Source organism: Podarcis gaigeae (genome assembly GCF_964106915.1).
Source record: "Podarcis gaigeae genome assembly, chromosome: 7".
In the NCBI taxonomy this organism is placed as follows: Eukaryota; Metazoa; Chordata; class Lepidosauria; order Squamata; family Lacertidae; genus Podarcis; species Podarcis gaigeae.
This window is the reverse complement of record NC_139683.1, coordinates 79551689-79575080: the sequence shown is the minus strand read 5'-3', so window position 1 is coordinate 79575080 and position 23392 is coordinate 79551689. Positions and strand designations below refer to the sequence as shown.

General features: G+C 41.7%; 1 protein-coding gene across 1 annotated transcript in view; it reads left to right on the top strand.

Annotated features, from left to right (window-relative positions):
• The first annotated feature begins 297 nt into the window (after positions 1 to 297).
• MARCHF6 (membrane associated ring-CH-type finger 6) overlaps positions 298 to 23392 on the top strand; it is a 44277-nt gene continuing 21182 nt past the window's right edge. The window contains exons 1-12 of the mRNA XM_083749683.1: positions 298 to 667; positions 10750 to 10846; positions 11950 to 12023; positions 12957 to 13100; positions 15018 to 15090; positions 16235 to 16403; positions 18025 to 18217; positions 18647 to 18708; positions 20539 to 20571; positions 21013 to 21064; positions 22134 to 22192; positions 22969 to 23049. Coding sequence (XP_083605809.1) covers positions 649 to 667; positions 10750 to 10846; positions 11950 to 12023; positions 12957 to 13100; positions 15018 to 15090; positions 16235 to 16403; positions 18025 to 18217; positions 18647 to 18708; positions 20539 to 20571; positions 21013 to 21064; positions 22134 to 22192; positions 22969 to 23049 — 1056 coding nt within the window. The 5' untranslated portion in view covers positions 298 to 648. The remainder of the gene's footprint in view (positions 668 to 10749; positions 10847 to 11949; positions 12024 to 12956; positions 13101 to 15017; positions 15091 to 16234; positions 16404 to 18024; positions 18218 to 18646; positions 18709 to 20538; positions 20572 to 21012; positions 21065 to 22133; positions 22193 to 22968; positions 23050 to 23392) is intronic.

The window sequence follows — 23392 nt, the reverse complement described above, 5'->3', positions numbered from 1 at the left end:
AGATAATAATAATAATAATAATAATAATAATAATAATATCTTCAAGCTTCAGTTGAGATTCCTGCATTGCTGGGGGTTGGACTAGATGACCGTTGGGGGACCCTTCCAACTCTACAATGTTATGATCCTAGAGGTACAGAGTCTTGGCTAGGGCATGCAGCTACCTACACGGTTCAAACAGGAGAAGGGGGGGAGGACCACAGAAAACATTCCCCCACCTTCCCCGGAAACTGAGGGGGGCGTGGCCTAGCCGTGCCTTCTCTAGCAACCCACCGCTCTGTGGTCCTTAACCCCTTCCTTCACTACCTAGCCAAGACAGGCTTGGCTGCGCTTATTGTACGCCGCGCTCCCCAACGACGCACGCGCGGCCTTACGCCACGCTTGTGACGCGCCGCGCCCCGCTCGGGGAGAACTCTTCTCTTGTGACGCTCCCCTGGCGAGGAGGCCGCTGAAGCGGGGCGGGGGGGGGGGGTTGTGACGCGAAGAAACCTCCAGGGGGAGCCCGCGGCAAAGCCGCAGCGGGCCCTGGCTACCGGGAGCCCGCTGGGCCCGTTCCTTCTCTCTTCCTCTCTATCGCTCTCTCTCTCCCTCCCTCCGCCCCCACGTTCTCTGGCTTGCGTCACGCCCCGCCTGCGTCACCCGGACAAGATGGAGACCGCCGAGGAAGGTAACGGCCTGGAGCCTCGGGCGGCTTGTGTGAGGGGGGCGGCGAGCGGAGGGGCGGGGAGGAGCCCGGGCCGTCGGCCTGAGGGTCGCGGGTGGGGGTGGGAAATAGCCTGGCCTGCGCCGGGGAGGCGTCCCGTGGGGGGTTCGGCGCGCCTCACCTGAGCTTCCCTCCCTTGGCCCGCCGGAGCGCCTCAGGTGCCGCTTCGGGGACGGTTGGCGTCGCGGGGGGGGGGGGCTCTGTGTGTGTATATATATATGTTTGGTATGCGTGTGGAGGTGTGTTGTTGTCGGTCGCTGTGTGATTTGTGTGTGTCGGTGGTGTGCATGGCAATTGTGTGTGGTCGTGGTTGGCAAAACTGAACATCGGGGTGCCGCTGGTTGTGGGTTGTTGGGCTTTTTGGGGGGGGGGAGAGAGGCATGTTGTTGCTCTAGGGTGTGTGTGGGAACTTAGCACGCGAGGGGCGAGCAGATGCGGCACGGGTGTGTTTTGTGTGTGCTTATTGACAGCTATGTGTTGTTGTTGTTGTTGGAGGAGGGGGGGATGCTGGTTCGGGGTTCTCAAAAAAGACCCAACACACACCCCATCAGAAACGGAACGCTCTGTGTGTATGCGAGAGTGTGAAAGGTGGTTGTGACATTTGTATGCCTACCTCCCGTCTGCAGATCTCGGGTCCCTTCACAGCGCAAAAACATAATATTAGAAACAACCAACCAACCACAAAATACATAAAAACAAGAACAAAAAAGACCCAATAAACACCCCATCAGAAACGGAACGCTCTGTGTGTGTGTGTGTTGTGTTGAAGTGTGTGTGTATAAGGTGGTTGTGATTGTTGACATTTGTATGCCCCCCCCCCCTGCAGATCTCGGGTCACTTCACAGCGCAAAAATATAATTTTTAAAAAAGAAACCAACCACAAAATACATAAAAACAAGAACAAATCAATACCTCCTTGTTCTGCATCCCCTCCTTGGTAGGGAGGGAGAGGCAATGTCCAATAGGGTTGGATTGAACTAGGTGTCAGTCCTCTGGGATAGCTCAGTCGGTAGGTTTTGAGACTCTTAATCTCAGGGGCAAGTAGATCACTGCATTGCAGGGGTTGGACTAGATGACCCTCATGGTCCCTTCCGACTCTACAGTTCCCTGATTCTATGATTGGGGTGATGTGTGTGAGCTGGCTACACTCCCCTCCCCTTCCCCCATGGTAGTGTGGATCTTAGGTAACCTTTCAGAGAGGTGAGGCTACAGTTGTAGGCAGCTGCAGTGAGCTTTGACAGCTGCTTGGTTTTTGTTTTCTTTTTCCGCTGCAAAGTAGGGCATGTTTTTTTTACAGCTCACCCTCCAAAAGCTGCTGGGTGGGACATGTTCCAAAATAGTAGGTGCATAGCTGTCAACTTTTCCCTTTTCTTGCGAGGAATCCTATTCGGAATAAGGGAATTTCCCTTAAAAAAAAGGGAGAAGTTGACAGCTATGAGTAGGTGTGCTAAGCATTTTCTTGTCGAAATGGTAACAGGGTCCTGTGGTCCCTTAGAAGACTAAATGGCATTAGGTTTTGTAAGTAGGAGCCTATTGCATCAGAAAGTTTGTGCCACAGTAATTCCTTTGCTGCTACAGCTATAGGCTTTTCGTAAACTTGTCTTCTTTCACTTCGTAATGGGAAATAAGAGGCATAACTCTGTGTTGAAAGCATGGCGTTATTTCCCATCTTCTGTTTCAAAATATGATTCAGAAAATGTAGTGGATTCACCTGGTGAGATGTTTGTTGCTTACTTTTAATAATGTTTGCACTCCTGGGTAAATTGTGCATCTTTGCATTGTTCAGCTTGTCGTGATAGAAAAATGATAGTCTCACCATAAAACTTTTCTTTTTTCCTATTGATTTCTCTTCTCCCTTTCCTCCTGCTAAACTAGTTCTGAATTAAAAATGTCATATGCTATACCTGCTTATGTAAAAAGCTTAACAGTCACAAGGGTAATTGGAAGAGAAATGCTTATTTAGGTAAAAGTTAGACAAGCTGCACACGCCCTCTAAAAAACAACTTTCTAATCCATATCCATGTCACCACCCAAAAGTGATCAAGAAATTAAGAACATTTTATGGTGTCACAGAAACATGTTTTGCTCAGATGAGATTTCCTTTAATTGAAAAAAAAGAGTACTGAAGTTGTATATGTTTTTAAATACAATTCATTCTGTGTAAAATACATCAACATTTGCTCATAAGCCAGTTGAGTAGTTCCTGATTTAGAAGATATTAAATTGGATTGCTGGCAAGTGAGCTTTTTGGGGACATGTATCCCCAGAACTTCTTAACTTGCTGTATCATTGCTTTGATAATTTATTCTTGATGTCTGATTTATTTTTCGGCTTAGGAGGTTGATGTTAAGAAGAGACCGGAATGAAGCGTAAATGAACTGATAGTGTTGGCACCTGTGATGTTTAGGTTCCTAACCCCATTTGAAAATGTAAGCTGCTACAACAGCCCTCCAGGAGCCGCAGTGCTAAAATTGGACACCCAAAAATCTTGATAGATAGGTCTGCTTTCCTTAAAGTTGTTGTCTGTTTAAAAATATTTTATTGTTTTTAAATTTATGTAACAACAACAATAAAAAAACACAGCATAAAGTCTTCTTTAAAAGCTTGAACACTGCAGTCTTCTGATGATTCTGCAAGTCTGTGCCAGGAGTTCATCCTAACATTGTAAAGATTGTAACCCAAATGAATCTGAGAGATTTTGTCCCATTTATTGGTCAATATGACCTAACTTCATTTAATTGCTGAGGTGCTGAGGAGGGTAGAAGAAACTGCAGTTAGTGTTTAACATTGCAGCATAGTGAAGACAAGAATGGACAAAAAGGAGTGTGGTGACTTGAAAACTTAGCTGAAGGCCTAATCTGCATTTTCACAGTGTCCCTGGACAAGTAGAAAGTCATGTATGCCGAACACTTTCTTCAACAAGGTTTGGCCAGATTGTTTTCCTTGCTGTCTCACTAACTGAATGGGGGCCCACAGGATGAGACTCTAATATTACTCTACTATAATATTAAAAACAGAGGCCTAATAAGCTGACTCTTATATAAAAACCAAATATGTAGATTTTGGGTCTCTGCAACTTGGTCTGGCAAATCACCACCTTGAAACGGGTTCAGCTGTTAAAAGAACTCAGTGTACACTTTACTGATAGACTGGACCTAGAGAGCTTGTCACTGGCCTTGGAGAATGAAGGAGATAAAATGAATCCTGATTTGCTCCATGTGCAGTGGAATAGTCCCTGTAATTATTGTGCGTCCTTGTGCTTGTAAGACTTCAAATCTTAATAATTTTCCATCTTAAATCTTAGATCTTAGCTCTACAGGAACATTGTGGCCTATAATGATTTTTCAGTTTCAGAGTTGCTGTATAGGCTAGCAGTTATTTTGGACACATTTCAACCAGCTGTTACCAGGTTTGGAATAAGCCAGGATATTAAACCATTTTTTGTTTTTACATCCTGGCTTGTTTCAGAGCTGGTTACCATACTTCCTCAGTTCAGATGGAATGGGACTGTATGGTTAATTGAGACATTTATTGGTTTAACTGCAACTCAAGCAAAGCAGCTATGTGTGTGAGGGAAAGGCCCGTGTATATCTTTGCTTAGTAAACTCAGGCATGATAGTCCATTCTTAGCATATGTCAGCTACAATTGCTTCACTTCAGGCCCCTTTCATAATTTTTTTAATGTATATTCAGTTGTATTTTCTGACTAGGATTACTAGGTTAGAATAGTTCTTGTGTATTTGAGCAATAATAGTTAAATAACTATTTTAACCTGTACGTTAACCCAGAGCCATAAAATTAACATTTCGCCCATTTAATGATTTCCTCATTTAAACTGTATTAAATTTTAATTTTAAAAACATTCAATTAACCACTCCCACCACAGTGTTAAAGGATGTATTAGAGCTGGGGTAGTTAATTGTTTTTGCCCACCTTCACATTTGTTTATCTGCCTGGAGGGGTTATATGCCACCCACATTTTCACAAATCCTGTCTCATACATTCACATACTTGGGACACACAACTCTCTTCAGTACAGATCAGCCAAAAAGTGGCTTATCATCCCATGTCTGGTGACCGTGAGGTTGAGATTCTCATCCTCATTAGGGTGCTGTGTTTAAACCTTTCTGCCTACTTCATTTTTTTCATGTTCCCTACTGCTGCCAAAATTGGTGAGGTCTTAGGGTTCAGAAAAAAATGCCTGGGGAATTGTATTAGGTCTTCTGGTTTCCCACTCCTGTACTGAGGAGTAACATGGACCTTTATCAGAGAGCATTGTGAGATTTTAATGCTCCAAGAAACCTGTAAGATACCGCAAACACAAACCTTGTTTCAAAGAACAATTTGTTACTTCTGGGAAAGAGAGTGGTGACTGTTATACTCGCTGCTTCTCTTAGATTCACAGTCCAGTATATTCAAACAGATGACAGAGACTGATTTCTCTTGTTTTGGATTCCATGTAGGACATTTGTAAATGTTTTATAGCTGCTGTTGATGTTTTCACTACCAAATGGACATATTCTCTCCCCTCTCCCAAACATTGGAAGCCTTTAGGGGAATGTATTTTAATTCTTAGACAATATTTCAATATAGTTTTAGATAATTCAGAAGGTAGGTCTTAGAGAGGGAACATGTTGTGTGTTCATGTGCTCCCTCACATGCCAAGCTTAATTAAACTGCTGTTGCTTTGATGTCCAAACCTGGTTACTGTGGTTTGAATGCCTCCTACAAAGCAGGATTGTGTACCAGCATCTGGCTTGCAAATCAGTCTCAGAATGTATCTGGGGTACTATGTAATTTTGTTTCTTTGGCTGAATTGCAGCTGGGGGATGTAGGCAAGGTGCTTGGAGTGTGGCCGACTACCTGTTTATGCAACCCTTGCTCTTTCTGGCTTACAACACAGCAGCTAAGGGAGGAATGGCCTCTTGGATTTGGGAGATGATTAAGGCCTTGTTTCACAAGGGAATTGTCTAAGCTGCCTTGAAGGAGGTATTTGCAAGATCAAACCTAAAGAAACACTCCAATAACCTGAAGGTAGTGCCAAATTTGACCAGTTGCAAATCTTACCTTTTTTGGCAAGATGCTTAAGTGGTTGGTGACTGTACCAGGCATTTTTGTACAATACTAATTATCGAGATCCGTTTCATTTTGGGAATTTTCTGTGATTTTGGAATCTCTCTACATTAAAAAGCATGGTGGAAGAGACAGGTTTTCTACAGTTGCCTGAAGATAAACAACACTGCTTTATTGTTACTGTTTTATTTTTTTTTTGTAAAATGCTTTGAGGTTTTTTTTACACTCAAGCAGTGTATGCATTTAATGACATAAATAAATAATAAACTGGTGCCAGCAGAACCTCCAGGAGGAGTGTACCCAAGAACCAGGGTGCTATTACTGAGATGGTCCTTCAGCAGGTCATGGAGCACCAAACTTCCTTTGAAGTTGGAGCTACCAGCAAGGCTTGCCCATTAGATTTCAGATTACAGGGAGACTGATCTGGGGAACAGCTTCCCTCAGACTGGCCATCACCTACTTGGGAGGCGAATCAAACACTACAAGAATATCTTATCTAGATTCATTTTCATTTTATTAGTTCTCATTAGCAACAGATAGAGAGGAGAAACAAAGTTGGGTGTCATCAGCATACTGTTAACACTGCGCTCCAAATCTCCCTATGACCTTACACAGTAGTTTCATGGAAGGAAGGAGGTCCAACCATCTATGCCTTTCTCACAAATGAGTATAGCTGTAAGACAGCAGAGGTGTAGGACCAGTTTTCCTTCTCCTAAATGAGCTATTTTCCCTGGTTGATGAGCCCCATATGCCCCTCGTTTCCCTCTACAGCGTGTGCTGTAACTGCCTTCTTGACTGTTGGACCTGTTATTGGTCTCATGTACTCAATCTGCTGTAGCCTGTCTTCACATGCAGGGGAAGTCCCTAACTCACTGAGGGTTTGAGACAGTCAAAGCCATATCCTGGGGGTGTAGCTGCTGTCTCATGCTGACAGTCTCTAGGAGCCACAGGTGAGAGCTGAGTACAAGATGGGCAAACTACCTCAGAAGGAGAATGAAGTGTCCCCCCCCCCCCGAAGTACAACCCCTCCCCTGCACTCCATGCATCCCACTCTTATCAATACTCCTAAATCCATTTTTCCTTGTAAGGGGACAAAAAGTTGGCATGTGTGGGGTAAGGAAACCTTGTAGGTAATCTGGTCCCAAGTTATTAAGGGCTTTGTATACCTCATACACCTTGAACTTGTCCCGGTAGCATATCAACAGCCAGTGCATAGGTGTTAACGTTTCTAACTTCTGTCGGAAATCATACTGCATCCAGAGTAGGCAATTGATCAGTTTCTCAGTTGTAGGAGCTACTCACAGTGCTTCTGTCTTGCCAGGATTCAAGCTCAGCTTATTTTCTCTCATCCATTTCACCACTGCATCCAGGCAATGGCCTCTCCTGAGTAAGATTTTATGGAGAAACAGAGCCGAGTGTCATTAGCATACTGATGGCACCTCACGGTGAAACTTCTAACATCCGCTCCCTGCAGCTTCATGTAGATATTATCACTGGAGATAGTAGCTTCCAGGAGGCTGAAAGGCACTTGCCCCAGGCTACTCTCTGGACTCCCTTGAAGATAGGAATGGATCCACTGCAATACGTTGCCCCCAATTCCCAATCCCTGGAGCTGTTCCAGGAGGATACCATGGTCAGTGGTATCAAAAGCCAATGAGAGATCAAGAAACAGGAGTAAAGTTGCACTCCCTAGTCCTGCCCTCTGCAAAGGTCATCCATCAGAGTGACCAAGGCTGACTCAATTCCATGGCCAGACCTGTACCCAGATTGAAATGGATCTAAGTAATCTGGGTCCTCCAAGAATGCTTCCACCACATCCCTCTCCACCATATTCCCCTAAAAGGGGACATTAGCAACTGGTTGATAGTTGTTCCAATCCGAAGGTCCAGAGGCGGTTTCTTTAGGAGTGGTTGCATCAGGAACCACTCCCTCATCCCCTGTCTTCTTAATAAGCTAGGAGGAACAGGATTTGATGGGGCACGTGGTTCGGATTTGATGGGGCACATGCCGCCACCATGTCCACATCAGCTGATTGCCTAAGGTGAAACTGATCCCACAAAACATTCTTAATACTGACACTGGGTACTTCATCTGGAGCTGCAACAGGTGCAGAGTGAAGATCACTCCAAAGACAAGAGACTTTATCCTCAAAGTGTGTTGTCAGTTGGTCACAGCGGGTCTTTGAGTGCTCCAGAGGGTTGTGTTGGACCAATGGCCATCTGAGAGAGACCCATAGTTGTCATGGAGGCCATGTTGTCTCAAGTTGGCCCGACAACAGCCTCTGCGTCACCCAGAGTCACCCAGGATTATTGTTTTAGGGTCCTCCAACAATACCCCAGAGACTACCTTGGCAAGCTGGATCAAGGATACCATTGGGCAACAGGGTGATTAGTAGCCCAGCAGCACCCCTGATCTGTCTCTCTGGCCCAATACCAAGTGCAGACCCTAGATGGGCGGGGTATAAATATAATAATAAATGATGATGATGATGTCAAGAGACTTCCTGATCAAGGATATGGTATTCTTATAGACAATAGCAACACTCCAACCCTAGTCTAGTCTGGTACAGTACTGAAAATCCAAGTGGTCACAGCTGAGTAAGGTCAGGCCCACTTTGCATTTCTGTAATGGGATTGAGGCAAGGCCAGGGAGTCATGCAGTAAACAAGAAGAAGCAGAAGTGAAACCAGAAACAATAACACTGGAAAGAAAAGAATGCAACTGTTTTCATGCTTTGCCATACAACAAAGCAGACATGGCTGCTGCAAATGAGTAGCTGCCTTTTTCTTTTTTTTAAAAGTATGAGTCTTATACAGTGCGTACTGGCCTGGATTGTGTAAACGCTCTATTAAATTCTGAGTTAATTAACAAGTTAAACTGGTTAGACTAACCTTTTCACTTGTGTCATTGTTTAGGAAAATACATGAAATGCCTACAGGCAACTAGATTTAATCCAGCCTTTCTGTCTTTCCCTTTTTCTTTTCTTGGTAATGTAAATTGCCTTGGTTTACATTACATAGCTTTTCCAGGGTGGATTATAGACCCTTTGGCTTTCCCCCCACATATATGTTCAGAATGTGAATAGGAAAGATACATGGGGAAAGTGCCCTTTTAGAGGTATAGTACAGTGGTACCTCGCAAGACGAATGCCTCGTAAGATGAAAAACTCGCAAGTCGAAAGAGTTTTTCGTTTTTTGAGTTGCTTCGCAAGACGAATTTCCCTATGGGCTTGCTTCGCAAGACGAAAACGTCTTGCAAGTTTGTTTCCTTTTTCTTAAAACCGTTAATACCCAGGGTGCATTGCTTGAAGAGGTGCAGTTGCGACTTGACTTCGAGGAGCAACTCATAGCAACTCATAACTTCTTTTGCAGCCATTTGATAAGTTTAAACTTTTGGTAAGTTAAACTTTGCAAGACGAAAAATTTGCAAGATGAAAAAACTCGCAGAACGAATTAATTTCGTCTTGCGAGGTACCACTGTATGTATGAGAGTGTTGTGTGGAACTGAGAGTGCACTGGCTTTTCTGGAGAGCTGCCACATGGTGTGATGCCAGCAAATAGGTCAACCTTTCTGTTAGTGCATGCATTTGGTAGTTCACAACATTATCAAGTTCTGAACTGTTGCTTCTAGTTTTTTCAATTTCTTGCCAGGTAAGGCAGTGATAGTGATGTCTACCCCCTGCCACTTTCATGTAGATCTTTTCCATGCACATTATTTCATTTTTTTGTTAGGCTATCATAGAGCTGTCATATAAAGGACACGTTTTCCTACGGTTCTGCTGTATTATACAAACCAATGCATTGTCAAGAATTGAAAACACTTAAATAGTTATAGGTTTTCTTGTCACATATGAGGATGCGCTAAGGAGATTTCATTTCTGTTTTAGGTTAGCTACAAATTGTGACACCTGAACCTGGACAAAGTTTGGTTAATCTTAATTATGGTTTTCTGAAACAAGCCAACTTCAAAGCATTGTTTGTGAAGCTGGCTTGTTTCAACAAATGGTAGCTAAGATTGCATTTAAGGTTTGAATATAATGCTAAACCGCAGTTATTGTGAAACTGAAGTTTACGACCTTTGACATTTTGACATTTTGTGGGGAGCATGTAAGCCCAAGGCTCGCTTTGGCTTGTCTACCCTAATGCTAAACCATGGCTTAAGTTAGCATTATATATGAATGAAGCCTTGAAAATGGATATTGGGGCTGTATTCCATTGATGCCTGTTATAAATTAAACCCTGTTATTAGGGAAACTTGGATCTATACCAGTTTTTGCCAACATTGAGTAGACTGCTGTATATGGGAGTATTTTAATATTCTTAGTGTGTTATTGTTAGATAGATCAGGGTCATGGCTGAATAGTAGAACATTTTCTTTACATGCAAAAGATTCTAGGTTCAGTCCCTGGCATTTTCAGGTAGGGCTGGGAATGAGCCCTGCTGGAAATGCTAGTGAGCAGCTGCTAGTCAGCATAGAATGCTAAACAAAGTGGACCAGTGGTCTGACTCAGTAGAAGGCAGCTTCCTATGTTCTTGACTGAAGCCCCATGCAATGTGAATTGCTGCAGTGTTTTTCAGATTATAGGAGAATGCCCAATGAAGCTTCTAGGCTTCAACATTGGACTGGTCAATATAAGAGCCAGGAGTAGAACTTGCTATTGTTACTTCCTTTGTGGCTTGTTAGAACATCCTGCATTTGAAGAGTACACTTGCAAAATTGCTTGTTTAAGAACATCTGCCAAAAAGTATTTTTAATGCTCTTGTTTTAAATATAGTATTTCACCTATTTTTGTTATCTTAAAATAATAACAATGCACCAATGACAGATTCAGGGGATAAAAGCTGACACTTATTGATCTTCCTTTTTTTTTACGATTTAGGAAAAGTTGATACACCAGGAAACTTAAAGAAGTATCGTATTATAATGGAAAGCATTTCTGTTAGTTTTATTCTGTATTTTATTTGTGTTTAACAGACATATGCAGGGTATGTCGATCTGAAGGAACTCCTGAGAAACCTCTCTATCATCCGTGTGTATGCACTGGCAGTATTAAATTCATTCATCAAGAATGGTAAGTTTTTTCCTCCAAAATATGTCAATGCCTATTCATATATGCTTACGGCATGAAATCGCTATGAACATTTTGGGAATCTGGCAGATAAATAATGCTCTGTGGTTCCCAATTGGTGGACCACGAACCCATAAGCATAGGTTTACATGTTAAGGAAGTATTGAGGTGTGGAGAAGAAAAACTGCATATATTATTTTTAATCCCTGTGTAATTAATGGGATTACACAAGAAGTATCTGAAACCCCTTTATAGAATTGCAAGATATTATGTATTGTTTATTATTAGAAGGGTTAGATCTATGTATTAATAGTGTTTAGTGTTTTAAATGCTTGCTCCTTTTTGTCATTTCTGTGGTTGTATCCATAGCTGTTTGTGTGAGACTTTAACTTTCCTCATTGCTTCCCATGTGCCCTTAAAATGTGTTCTGAAGTGTTGGGGGACCCTCTGGTGCAGATTTAGGGGGGCTTTCAAGGTGCTACAGGGATGAGAAGAGGAAGGTGAAGGGCCAACTGCAATAGTAGAAGACATGGAATGCGGTGTTAGCTTCTGCCCTGTAAATTTACTTTGTATTCAATCCAAGGAGATATGTCAGTTTCTCCCTTGATGGCATAGCCCCTTAAATAATATAGAAAGTCTCTACAGAGGGTCCCTTCACATTTGAGAACAGAGAAATGTGGAACAGAAGCCTGCTTCTAGAAAGGGGTTGCTGAAGAAAGCCTTGCACGGGTAGCACATGGTCCTTTGCCCTTTGCATTAGTCTTTTTTGATTTGAAAACTTACATGCTACCTTTCTGCTCTAGTTGGCATTTAAGAATGCCTTTCATAACTGTAGCCGAGTAGCTGTATTTGCGGTTTCTGGAGAGCAGTGCTCTTGAACTGTATGCCTATGCTCTTAAGACATGTTCACTATCAACAAAACAAGAGTATTTAAAGAAAGGCATTATATCTGTTTTTCTATCCCTCTGAATTTGGATTATTAATGTTTTTCTTAATAGTATATTTTACTGATTATTTTGCTGCTTTCTTAATTTCTGACACTCAAAAAATAACTTGTAGATTTTAAACTGTAGATACACTGTACTCATGTTTCTTTTTAATTGCAGCTTAGTTCAGTGGCTCAAACACAGCAGAAAAGAATACTGTGAATTATGTAAACATAGATTTGCTTTCACACCAAGTAAGTATATGGTCAGAGTTTGTGATGTGTTTAAACAAAGACTTTTCTTTATGGTGGTTTTAGGCTACAGAGAGTCTTCATGGGAATTTGCAGGTTCACCAGCAGTGTGCTTGTCTCCAGTAAATTAAATATTGTAGGCACTGCACTGTCTCTAAGCTGTGTATCTGAGATATGGCCAAGTCATTGTAACCCCTTCTGAAACAATGGTTTGGCTGGCTTGGTTGAAATCCGACAACAGCACTAGAAAATCCTTCATGTAAATAGCATCCCATATGATACCCCATTGTTTTCATTTTAAAATAACACCCATACTGCTAGTGAGCATTTTGGAGTTTATGGATGTGCCACCTGACACAGCAACACTTTCATAAGCAAGGCACATTGCAGATTGGATTTATCTAAATTGGTCTTTGTCATTATTTTGCTTTAAACCTATAATGATAGATGACCATGTACAGTGGTGCCCCGCAAGACGAACGCCTCCTTGCAAGACGAAAAACCCGCTAGACGAAAGGGTTTTCCGTTTTTGGAGGCGCTTCGCTAAACGAATTTCTCTATGGGGTTGCTTCGCAAGACGAAAAAATCTTGCGAGTTCCCGCGTTTCCCCCCCGCTTTTTTCCGCCCTTTCCCTAAGCGCTAAGCCGCTTATCAGCTGTTCCGCTGATAAGCCGCTTCTCAGCTGATCGCTAAAAGCCGCTAGACCGCTAATAGCGCTAATCCGCTAAGCTGTCAATGGGCTTGCTTCGCAAGACGAAAAAACCGCTAGACGAAGAGAATCACAGAACGGATTAATTTCGTCTTGCGAGGCACCACTGTAGTATTTTCAGTTCATTGTCATGGGAAATTTTGCAGGAATACTATGATGTTTCTCATAAAAACAATTTAGAGTGGTAGAAGTAAAATTGCAATCCTTTCTGTTCTTTCTTTTCTTAGTTTATTCCCCAGATATGCCTTCTCGGCTTCCAATCCAAGACATATGTGCTGGACTGGTTACAAGTATTGGCACAGCAATACGATACTGGTTTCACTATACACTTGTGGCCTTTGCATGGTTAGGAGTTGTACCTCTTACAGCATGTAAGTATCTCATTTTGTGGACGTATAATATGCATATGGCTGAGCAGTACAAGAGGGAGGGGAAACGTTTTATTGTCAGGGAGCTCTCAGAACCATGGTTAACAGTAAGCTAGTTAAGGGGGAAAGTATTAGAAGCTCCAACCTTCATCATAAAGGTAAAAGTAAAGGGACCCCTGACCATTTGGTCCAGTCGTGACTGACTCTGGGGTTGCGGCGCTCATCTCGCTTTATTGGCCGAGGGAGCTGGCATACAGCTTCTGGGTCATGTGGCCAGCATGACGTAAGCCACTACTGGAGAACCAGAGCAGCGCACGGAAACGCCGTTTACCTTCCCACAGGAGCGGTACCTATTTATCTACTTGCACTTTGTTGTGCTTTCAAACTGCTAGGTGGGCAGAAGCTGGGACTGAGCAACGGGAGCTCACCCCGTCGTGGGGATTCAAACCGCCGACCTTCTGATCGGCAAATCCTAGGCTCTGTGGTTTAAACCACAGTGCCACCCATGTCCCAACCTTCATCATATCCAGTTCTTATGCACTGAATTTCAGAAAAACAGTTATGAATGCTGTGTGCATAATTCTTCAAAGGTGATTGGAAAACACAAACATCACTAGTATTTGCACAGAGAACAATGCTTCACCTGGACCTTTTAAGCTGCCTTCTAAGGCACTTTGTGTAGGAGTTCACAGTAAGTTTGCTTTTCTTCTAGCTTAGCCAGGTTGGTATTATAGATGCTGGCAGAATGGCAAGAGCTGGATTTCCTCTTGCCTGTGTTAAAATTCATGTAGACTGCAGTCTTAGATTTTAATTGACAAAAAGATGGTGAAGGTTATTCTCTGGCTTGCATGTGCCTTTGAATCCTCACAGCTTTAACAGTTTCTTCTCCTGTGATCTGTTTGCCTGCATCCCTTAGAATCATAGAGTTGGAAGGGACCCCAATGGTCATCTAGTCCAACCCCTTTTGATGCAGGAATCTCAACTCAGCCATACATGACAGATGGCCACCCAACCTTTGCTTAAAAACCTCCCAAGGGAATCCATTCCACCGTTGAACAGCTCTTACTCTCAGAAAGTTTTCCCTGATGTTTAGTCAGAATTGCCTTTCTTGTAACTTGAATCCATTGGTTCAAGTCGTACCCTCCAGAGTAGGAAAAACAAGCTTGCTCCATTTTCCATGTGACAGCCCTTTAGATATGTTTAGATGGGAATCATATCCGTTCTCAGACATACCCAACTCCCTCAACTGTTCCTCATAAGCCTTGGTTTCCAGATCCTTTATCTGGCCACGTTCCAGCTTGTCAATATCCTTCTTAAAATGTGTTGCCCAGAACTGGACACAGTACTTCAGGTGTGGTATTTGCATATGTTCCCAGGTTATGCAAGAAACATCTGTAACAACTTGTTATAGTTAAGAATAGTTTGGGTAATTGGATCAAATATGATTCTGTTCCTTTGAAATCACACATAGATTCTGTTCCTTTGAAATCACACTAATAAAATTCATTTATTAAAAATAAAAAAATATTCTGCATATGCAAATTTTTAAATAAATAAAAAAAAAGAAATAACACATAGATGCAAATGCTCACAGATTTTAAAATATTCACTGCTTAAGAACCTGATACGAGGAAGTTTGGAGCTTTTGATGCCTTTCCCCTAAAAATTATCTTAACGTGCTATTTGAAATCAAGGTCTGAAGCAAATGGAACTTTTTCCAGACTTAAGGGATGATGGATTGGTCTGCAAGAACACACTCCTCTCCACCCCAAACCTAGTTTGAATTCCCTCATCTTACTAGGCTTGTTATTGAAGCATGGTTAGCCTGTTAAAATGAACTTTAGGATGCTCCTAATTCCCCCAAAGAACCCAGGTTTAATTGGTGGAAATGGCATTTATTGTCAATTTTTACTCCTTTAGGCCGTATCTACAAGTGCTTGTTTACTGGCTCTGTGAGCTCACTACTGACACTGCCATTAGATATGCTGTCAACGTAAGTATCAGCTAATGCTATAGATATTTCTACACGTTGTGTTCTAAAGAGCTTGCTGTTTTTCTCTTACAATGAAAGAGATAGGATAGAAAATTAAAGAATGTAGCATTATTATTATTTATTCCTCTTAATGGTCCGGTCTGTGTGTTTTAATATACTGTAAGTGAACAGAATTTAATAACTAGCCTGGGAATAGCGCTTCTGGGTAATTCAGTAATAGAGAAAGCGATCACTGTACAAAATAAATATTTCCCAGTTTTAGTATGAATAAAATATGTTTTTGTATATAGCCTCTGCTTTAATCTATCTGTGTGAAAAGATACCACTTTTGTTTTGTGAAAATGTAAGTATTCACATGTAGGATCCCAGCCTAACTTGTCTTAAGATGAGACTGTCTGCTTCTCTGCCTGGCCAGGACAGCGGTTATTCAGCTTATGCTTGCAAAACACACTACATTATTATGTACATTTTAGAAGTATTGTTTATTTTAATTGTTTGAGAGCCTGTAGCAGAAAGGCAACCTTTTAATTAAAAATAAATAGTATATTGGAATGGAATAGAAAATTCATGCAAAAATTTATAATGTAGAAATAAAATGAGATGTATTTATTTATCATTGTAATAAATAACTGAGCTTAATGCAAAAATTATACAGGGAAGCTATCTATGGCCTGGTAATGATCCCCAGTGTTAATTCCTACAACATCTCACCAGCCTCTGATATCTTACTCAGTGCACTTTTATGTTCAGCTCAAAACCTCTAGGAGGTAATAAATAATAAAATAAAAGAAAGTAAATGTCTTACACTGCTTTATTTTAAATGATTCATCAACAAAATAAAGGATCAGATTAGTATCGTCAGGTAAATGAAGATGCTGGAGAAACGTCTAAGTAATAATTTTGTGCAGATAGCAAGCAGCTTGAGATCAACATGACAGATTGAATAGATTTAAATTGAAAGAGATCTTCTACTGGAGACCTTGACTTGTTCTTTTGTTCAAAATCAGGTAAATTTGGTACCATTAAGGAGGTCTTACTTAAGCGTGGGTGACTGATTGCAGAGTGAGTTGACAATGATTTTGCATTTGGAACGTAACAGTTGTGATAATGGGTGTAAAGAATGTGTTGGTTGTCTCTTCAATAGAGAGAATTTACTGGCAGACTGTTTGCAAGGTTGTTTTGTGGTGACGTGCACACTCTGTGCATTTATCAGCCTTGTATGGTTACGTGAACAAATTGTCCACGGAGGAGCACCACAGTGGCTGGAACAAAATCAGCAGCAAGCCATCAATGGTGTTGGGCAACAGAATGAGGTAATATGTCCTTCAGTTTTTCGGTTGTAACTTTCAGCTTGAATTCCTCTCTTATTGCACATTAGCTTGTTCTCTACTCTGCCCCCCCAATATAGAATTGTCTAACACTAGGTAGATAAATACACATATTCTGTTGCACAAATACACATATCCTGTTGCACAATCCTGGCAGAAGCTTCATTGACTTGTGGATTGCACTTAGTACCAGCAACTTTCCTACTGCAGCGGTACCTCGGGTTACGAACTTAATTTGTTCCAGAGGTCCATTCTTAACCCAAAACCGTTCTTAACCTGAGGTGTGCTTTCGCTAATGGGGCCTCCCGCTGTGCCACCGCCGCATGATTTCCGTTCTCATCCTGGGGCAAAGTTCGCCACCCGAGGCAACTACTTCCGGGTTAGCGGAGTTTGTAACCCGAAGCGTTTGTAACCCGAGGTACCACTGTATAGTGTTTTGTTCTGTACTTTTATCAAATATCTTAAGAGTCTTTGAATGACTTCATTCAGATAGATCATTAAGCTGTGCAACACTGTGAAACTGACATAGCAGCTGTAATACCAGAAATATTTAGTGGGATACTTGCAACAGGAGATAATGTGCCTTATTTCTACAATAAAGATCCTAGCTTAGGAAGCTGATATTACAGAGGTGTCTGTAGAAAGTTGTGTAGTGTAGTGTCCATTGTTTTACTTCTAAATGTGCATATGTTACAAGTTCTGTTCCCTGTCCTGTTTTCACAGTAAGGATATGAGAGCAAAGAGGGAACATGTTAAACTCCTTGTTATAGCCTCAAAATCTGAGATCAACATCTAAAGTAGCATCTGGAAGCTAATCTAAAACATGGTTCTTCTCAATTATCACAGTGAAATGGGGTCCCTCCCCCTTCAGCCTGCATCATCTTTCTTTAAACATCCAGAATAATTTTCCTATTTGAGACTGTACCTGCCCAGTCTTGATCAGATTGAAGAAACTGGCTTCCTCAGAATTTTTGAGAATAGATTTATTCCAATTGCTCCTCTTCACCTCTCAGTTTAAGATACTGTTCCCCAGGGAAGTCACTCAGGTACAGCTTGAGAAATGGACTTTATTTGCTGTAGCTAATGTCTCATACTGGTATGGATTTGTGTATATCAGGGCGACCAAGCTGCAGATGTTTCTGACAAGCAGAAGATACCACAATGTGTTGATATTTTAATAAGCATCTTGCCCTGGGGCAAGGCATCTTTACAGTCTTTATTAGATTCCTTGTACAGTAACCATCTTTCTAGATAGGATAAAGTTGGACAAGAAGGAAATCATAATTTTTAATGGACATTAGTTTTCACTCCATGGCAGTAGAGACCTGCCACACACTCAACCATCTTGGTTTTATCTAACAATTTTCATGCACATGAAGCTGATGCCTACATGCTTTATTAAAATATTTCTTTAAATTCTAAAGAGTTGTATCATTCTGGCCTTCTATTATTATTATTATTACTATTTTGCAAATCTATGATAAAAACAATTCAAATGAATTTTCTTAACACTCAACTGTGTTGCCTGACATTTCTAATGATGCAGGAACTCACCATAGTATAGCAGAACTCTTTAAATTGTGTGGTTTTTTCCCTTCTGTGCCAGGTTCAGGGTGTAGGAAATGGAGGTGCAGAAAATGCTGCACTTGACCAGCCTGCAGACCAGCCAGCTGAGAATGCAGTTGTAGGTGAAAATCCAGAAATCCAGGAAGAACAACCAGATGAAGAAGAGGAAGACAATGAAGATGAAGAAGATGTTGTAGTAGAAGATGCAGCAGATGCCAACAACGGAGGGCAAGGTATATTATTTACTTTTTAATGACCATATTTGTACCCTGTTCCAGGATGATAGGGTTGTGCTTTGGCTATTTGCTTTCATGACTTGCTTCCTGGAAATTTTCATAATAATTTGTAAAACCTGCCACACATCAGTAAAACACAAACTTGGCCTTAAGTTTTTTTATGTGAACCTTAAAAAACCAATCCATTGTAATTTGGTGAATTGTGGTAACAATGCATCAGGTTTTCAGGGCGGTTGGTTACACTTGATCTACTACAAGTAACAAACTTGGCAACCATTTTATCTGAACATGCAGAACATATTTTATTTTATTGTTAGAACACTTGTGTACCTTAAATTGGCCGTAAGAGGCCTGTCCAGTTATTCAGTGTTACTATCCTGGTTGAGCTTTACTTTTAGCTATTTTAAAATTTAATTATCTATTTAGATGATATGAACTGGAATGCTTTGGAATGGGATCGAGCAGCAGAAGAGCTCACATGGGAGAGAGTGAGTAAGGACTATATATTTTGGAAATGCTGTTTGCTTTGAGTCATTCAGACATGGTATGGCTTTAATAATGCCCATAATCTTGGAACCAGTTCAGGATCATAGCTGTCAACCGTCCCTTATTTGGCAGGAAAGTCCCTTATCCCAGTGCCGTGTCCCGCTGCTGTCCCTTATTGATGATGTCCCTTAAATTTCCCGGCTTTCAAAGGAAGCAGCTCCTCTCCCTCCCTTCCTGCCAGCCAGGGAGGAGGGAGGCTCCTCCCTGCGTTGCTTGGCTGTGTTGCTCACCCAATACGGAGTCTAAGGACGACTGGGGGGTGGAGCTTGCATGCCTTGTGCCGCTCAAATCGGCCGCGTTGCCTGGGGACTCGCCTTTGCTCAGCGCTTCCCAGCGGAGAGGTGATGGTGGTTTTCTTTGCTGCATCCCCTTTGCCGGGTTGCTGCGCTGTGGGAACCACCGCTTGAGGCTTCGTTTGGCTGCTGGCTGGGCTTTCTGCCTTTGGCTCGGAGGGGCTCAGAAGTTGAATATACCTGTGCTCTGAAAATCCCTTATTTTGGCTGCTGATCCCTTATTTTCAAGGCTGCTGGTCCCTTATTTTCAAATCTGTAAGTTGACAGCTATGTTCAGGATGCTTTTCCGTACTTTGACCTTGGACAGATATATCTGAACCAGCATCCTCCACCATGGCCTTTCCTCATAGCAGGAAACCATGGTTGTCGAATGGTAGGATGATGGCTCCTTTTTAACAAGGAAAGCGTTCTCTAGGGTGGATGTGATTGAAATGGGTATGTTGGAGAGGAGAAATATATAGTGTGAAAAAGCTGCTTGTGAAGACAAATTGGGAATTGGGAAGTGGTGAACAATGACAAAATTGAGTGTCCCCTTCCCTCATGCTGCTTCTCTGATCCCAGTTACCTCTTGAAGTTACAAAAGAAGAAGAAAAAGAGGTTTCAGAGGTCGCATGGCATGCTTTGTCAGAGTAAAATTCATTTTTCTTGTGTAACTAGGCAACTGTGTTCCTAGTTCCTGTGTATCACTGCTTAATACAGTTTCTTAAGGCACATGGCTGCCCTTGGAGAATATAGAAAAAATATTGTCAAGGTTATTGTGAGAGAGATTTCTAAGCCGGCAATCATGAATGATTTCTGTTGGACATCTAGAAACTCATGTGACCTTTGACACACACACACACACACACACACACACACACACACACACACACAACCCACCCTCATTTGTGTGAGCTGTTACACCTACCACTCAACATTTTATTCCTTTGCACTGCAAAGAACATAAAAATAACACATTTCCTATATGTGCTAAATTCTCTGAACTTGATCCGCAGTTTTAAGCTAGTTATATATTTAGGGAATCGCCTAAGCAGCAGCTGTTTGGCAGGTGAGTGCAGGTTCATGTAACATCTGACTGGCGGATCTTAAAGCTTATTCTTATATGAGTTTGACTCATTCTTCTTATCTGTTCTTTGCCACAGTATTGCCTGGCAACAGATCCAGCCTGACATTGTCAAGTTTGAAAAGCTGCTGCCTAATTGTCCCAGTTGGATGAACTGGCTAGATAGCCATGTAGTGAGGAATGGAATAAGGGCAGGGCTAAACAGACTGTGCCAACCTGCTCTTCACTAAATCCTCTTTCCAAAAATGTGAAAAAGTGGAAGAGAGCCTAGGGAACTTTGTGGTTCTCTGCAACCTCTCCCATGTATTGTAAAAAACGATGGGGGATAACAGTCCTTGACACTTCAGAGCCTGCTGAATCTTATGTGAATGTAGATGATTCTGGTTACTGACAGCAAAATCATCTCTTACTTCTAGATGCTTGGACTTGATGGATCCCTAGTTTTTTTAGTAAGTGAAGCTTTATTGCACTAAAACTCTGTAGTTGGATTGTGTCTCGGATCATCTGTTTGTCTTCTTGATCTATAATCTTCAGTATATTTTCTTACTATATCAGATACTTTCAGTTCATTTTATTATTGAATCAGAATAAGTAATAGCACCTTTATTCCTGTGTGATTATGCTAGGCACTTTTGAAAAAAATGTGCTTTATATTGTGTCTCTTTGAAAATTTGAACCTGCAATATCCTTTGTCTTGTTAGCAGGAAAACTAATACACATGGGCCAAAAATTATTATTAATTTTTATTTGAGAAAATCTTTAACATTTCATTACCTACAAATTAGTAGCAAAATGGGGTGATTGATGAGAACACAAAATAAGAAATTTAAGTTACTTCTCAAATACTTTGATATTGCCATTTCTGAAGTGTTCCCTTCTTTCTCTCTTAGGAACATGTATTCTGGGTGGTGTCATTAAACACACTGTTCATACTTGTCTTTGGTAAGTAACTGCATTTACAGTTCTTTCAGGGTAATTGCTGTGCATATGGGCCCAAATTAGAGTAGAGCTGGATTAGTTTTAAGCAACAGTTCTGTAATATTCTCAAGAGACGAAATTCTGATTTTCTTTGCATGCCTTTCCCAATGTGCAATGTTTCCAGTAATCAAACTAAAAGTTTGGTTGCCTGTGAAAAGCATTAAAAAAGCACTTGAAGTATTTCAAATTTCTTTTGTTTAAAAAGGTGTAAGTCTGTGTAAATCACAGTACACAATGGTATCAATTTGACATCACAGCCCTAACATCTTAGAATTGTTTTTTTTTTTACCAGAGGTTTATTTCTGTTCCCTCCCCTATCCCTTAGCTGCACAAGTGAAGCATGGAGTGCTTTTGTAGTGTTTTATAGATGGATTGAGGGACGCGGGTGGCGCTGTGGGTAAAACCTCAGCGCCTAGGACTTGCCGATCACATGGTCGGCGGTTCGAATCCCCGCGGCGGGGTGCGCTCCCGTCGTTCGGTCCCAGCGCCTGCCAACCTAGCAGTTCGAAAGCACCTCCGGGTGCAAGTAGATAAATAGGGACCGCTTACCAGCGGGAAGGTAAACGGCGTTCCGTGTGCTGTGCTGGCTCGCCAGATGCAGCTTGTCACACTGGCCACGTGACCCAGAAGTGTCTGCGGACAGCGCTGGCTCCCGGCCTATAGAGTGAGATGAGCGCACAACCCTAGAGTCTGGCAAGACTGGCCCGAACGGGCAGGGGTACCTTCACCTTTTACCTATAGATGGATTAGATAACGGTAGAAGATGATTTCAGTAATGGCCTGCTGATTATGTCAGTCTGCCATCATTTTGTGACTGATGGGGATCTCAGTAATTTCAGCTGTCTTGTGGGCTCTAGGGGTAGAATGATGGAAAACTTTTTGTGTTGCTTTTGTGTAGCTGGCTGAACGGATAACACATAAAGATTTCTATCCTTTTGCTAGCTCATTAAAAATTATTTTAAGCCGCACATCAGAGAATTGATAAAAAGAGTAAACTCCATTAAGTTTTTTTTTTCTCCCTTCTCCCTCCTAGCGTTTTGTCCCTATCATATTGGTCACTTCTCTATTGTTGGGCTAGGCTTTGAAGAATATGTAAGTATATTATTTATTTATTTATTTATTTAAGCATTTATTTAAAACTCAACATGCGGGAGACAAACTATACAGTTTGTCCCACAACATGACTTTTGCAGAAAGCAGCAGCAGGGTTTTGCTGCTGCTGCTGTCATTGCCCACAAAAGCTCAGCAGGAAGGGATAGAAATCACCCCTTGTTGAAAGGAGTAGTTTATTTCCCTCCCAATGAGACTTATACGGAAGGCAACCACAGCAAGGTGCTTCCACCTTTTGCAAAAGTCCAACCCAAAGCCTCCCTTACTCAAGTTCTCTGCATATACTTATAGGACTTGGGAAAGAGGAACAAATGGTGGCAACCACAAAGTATGGCTTAGCCAGTAAACCAGGCCAAAATTTGTGGAACTGTACATGGAATATTAAATCCTTCTTCATGTGTGAACCTGTATTTTAAACCAAGCTTTATTTCTGAGACTTCTGATTCTATCTCGTTCACAGTAATATTTCCTGCTCCCCATTAACAGTGATCTTGTTATGTTGGTAATATGTGACTCCTTCATAGATAACAGTTAAAATTTGTGATTGATCCATGGTAGCTAGCTGGGGATGATGAGGTTGGAAGTATAAAATAATGATAACTTGAAAATATCAACACATTTTGGTAGTCACAAGTGGTATTGAAATATTTTATTCTACCCTATCAGTGTACTTGGTGCTTTACAAACCTTTGAAAGCAAAAATGACAGATTTTTACTCCAAGGAGTTCACAGTCTAAACATGCTTTTGTTTTCTTTAGGTTCAAGCATCTCACTTTGAAGGCCTAATCACGACAATAGTTGGCTATGTACTGCTGGCAGTATCACTAATAGTTTGTCATGTATCCTTTCATAAGTACTGACTGCACGTTTTCAGTGTTTGATCTATGGATGGTCATTGCTAAGTATACAGGGTGGAATTCAGTGTTGCACTATGATGAACGTTTTGTCTCCACAAGCATTTCAGCTTGCTAGATGGTGCAATCCCTCGTGTTCTATTCTTTGGGTTCCCCCAACCCCCAGAGACAGTCTCAGGTGCGTGGGGAGGAGAGGGGAGAAAGCCCCATTGCATAAGTGGAAGTCCTCATTCAGGGCCTCTTCTGATGGGGCTGGGTAGGTGAATCACGACCTTTGCCTAAGAAACAATGATTTTTGGTCTTTATCTCTTTATGGGAGCAGTGTGGG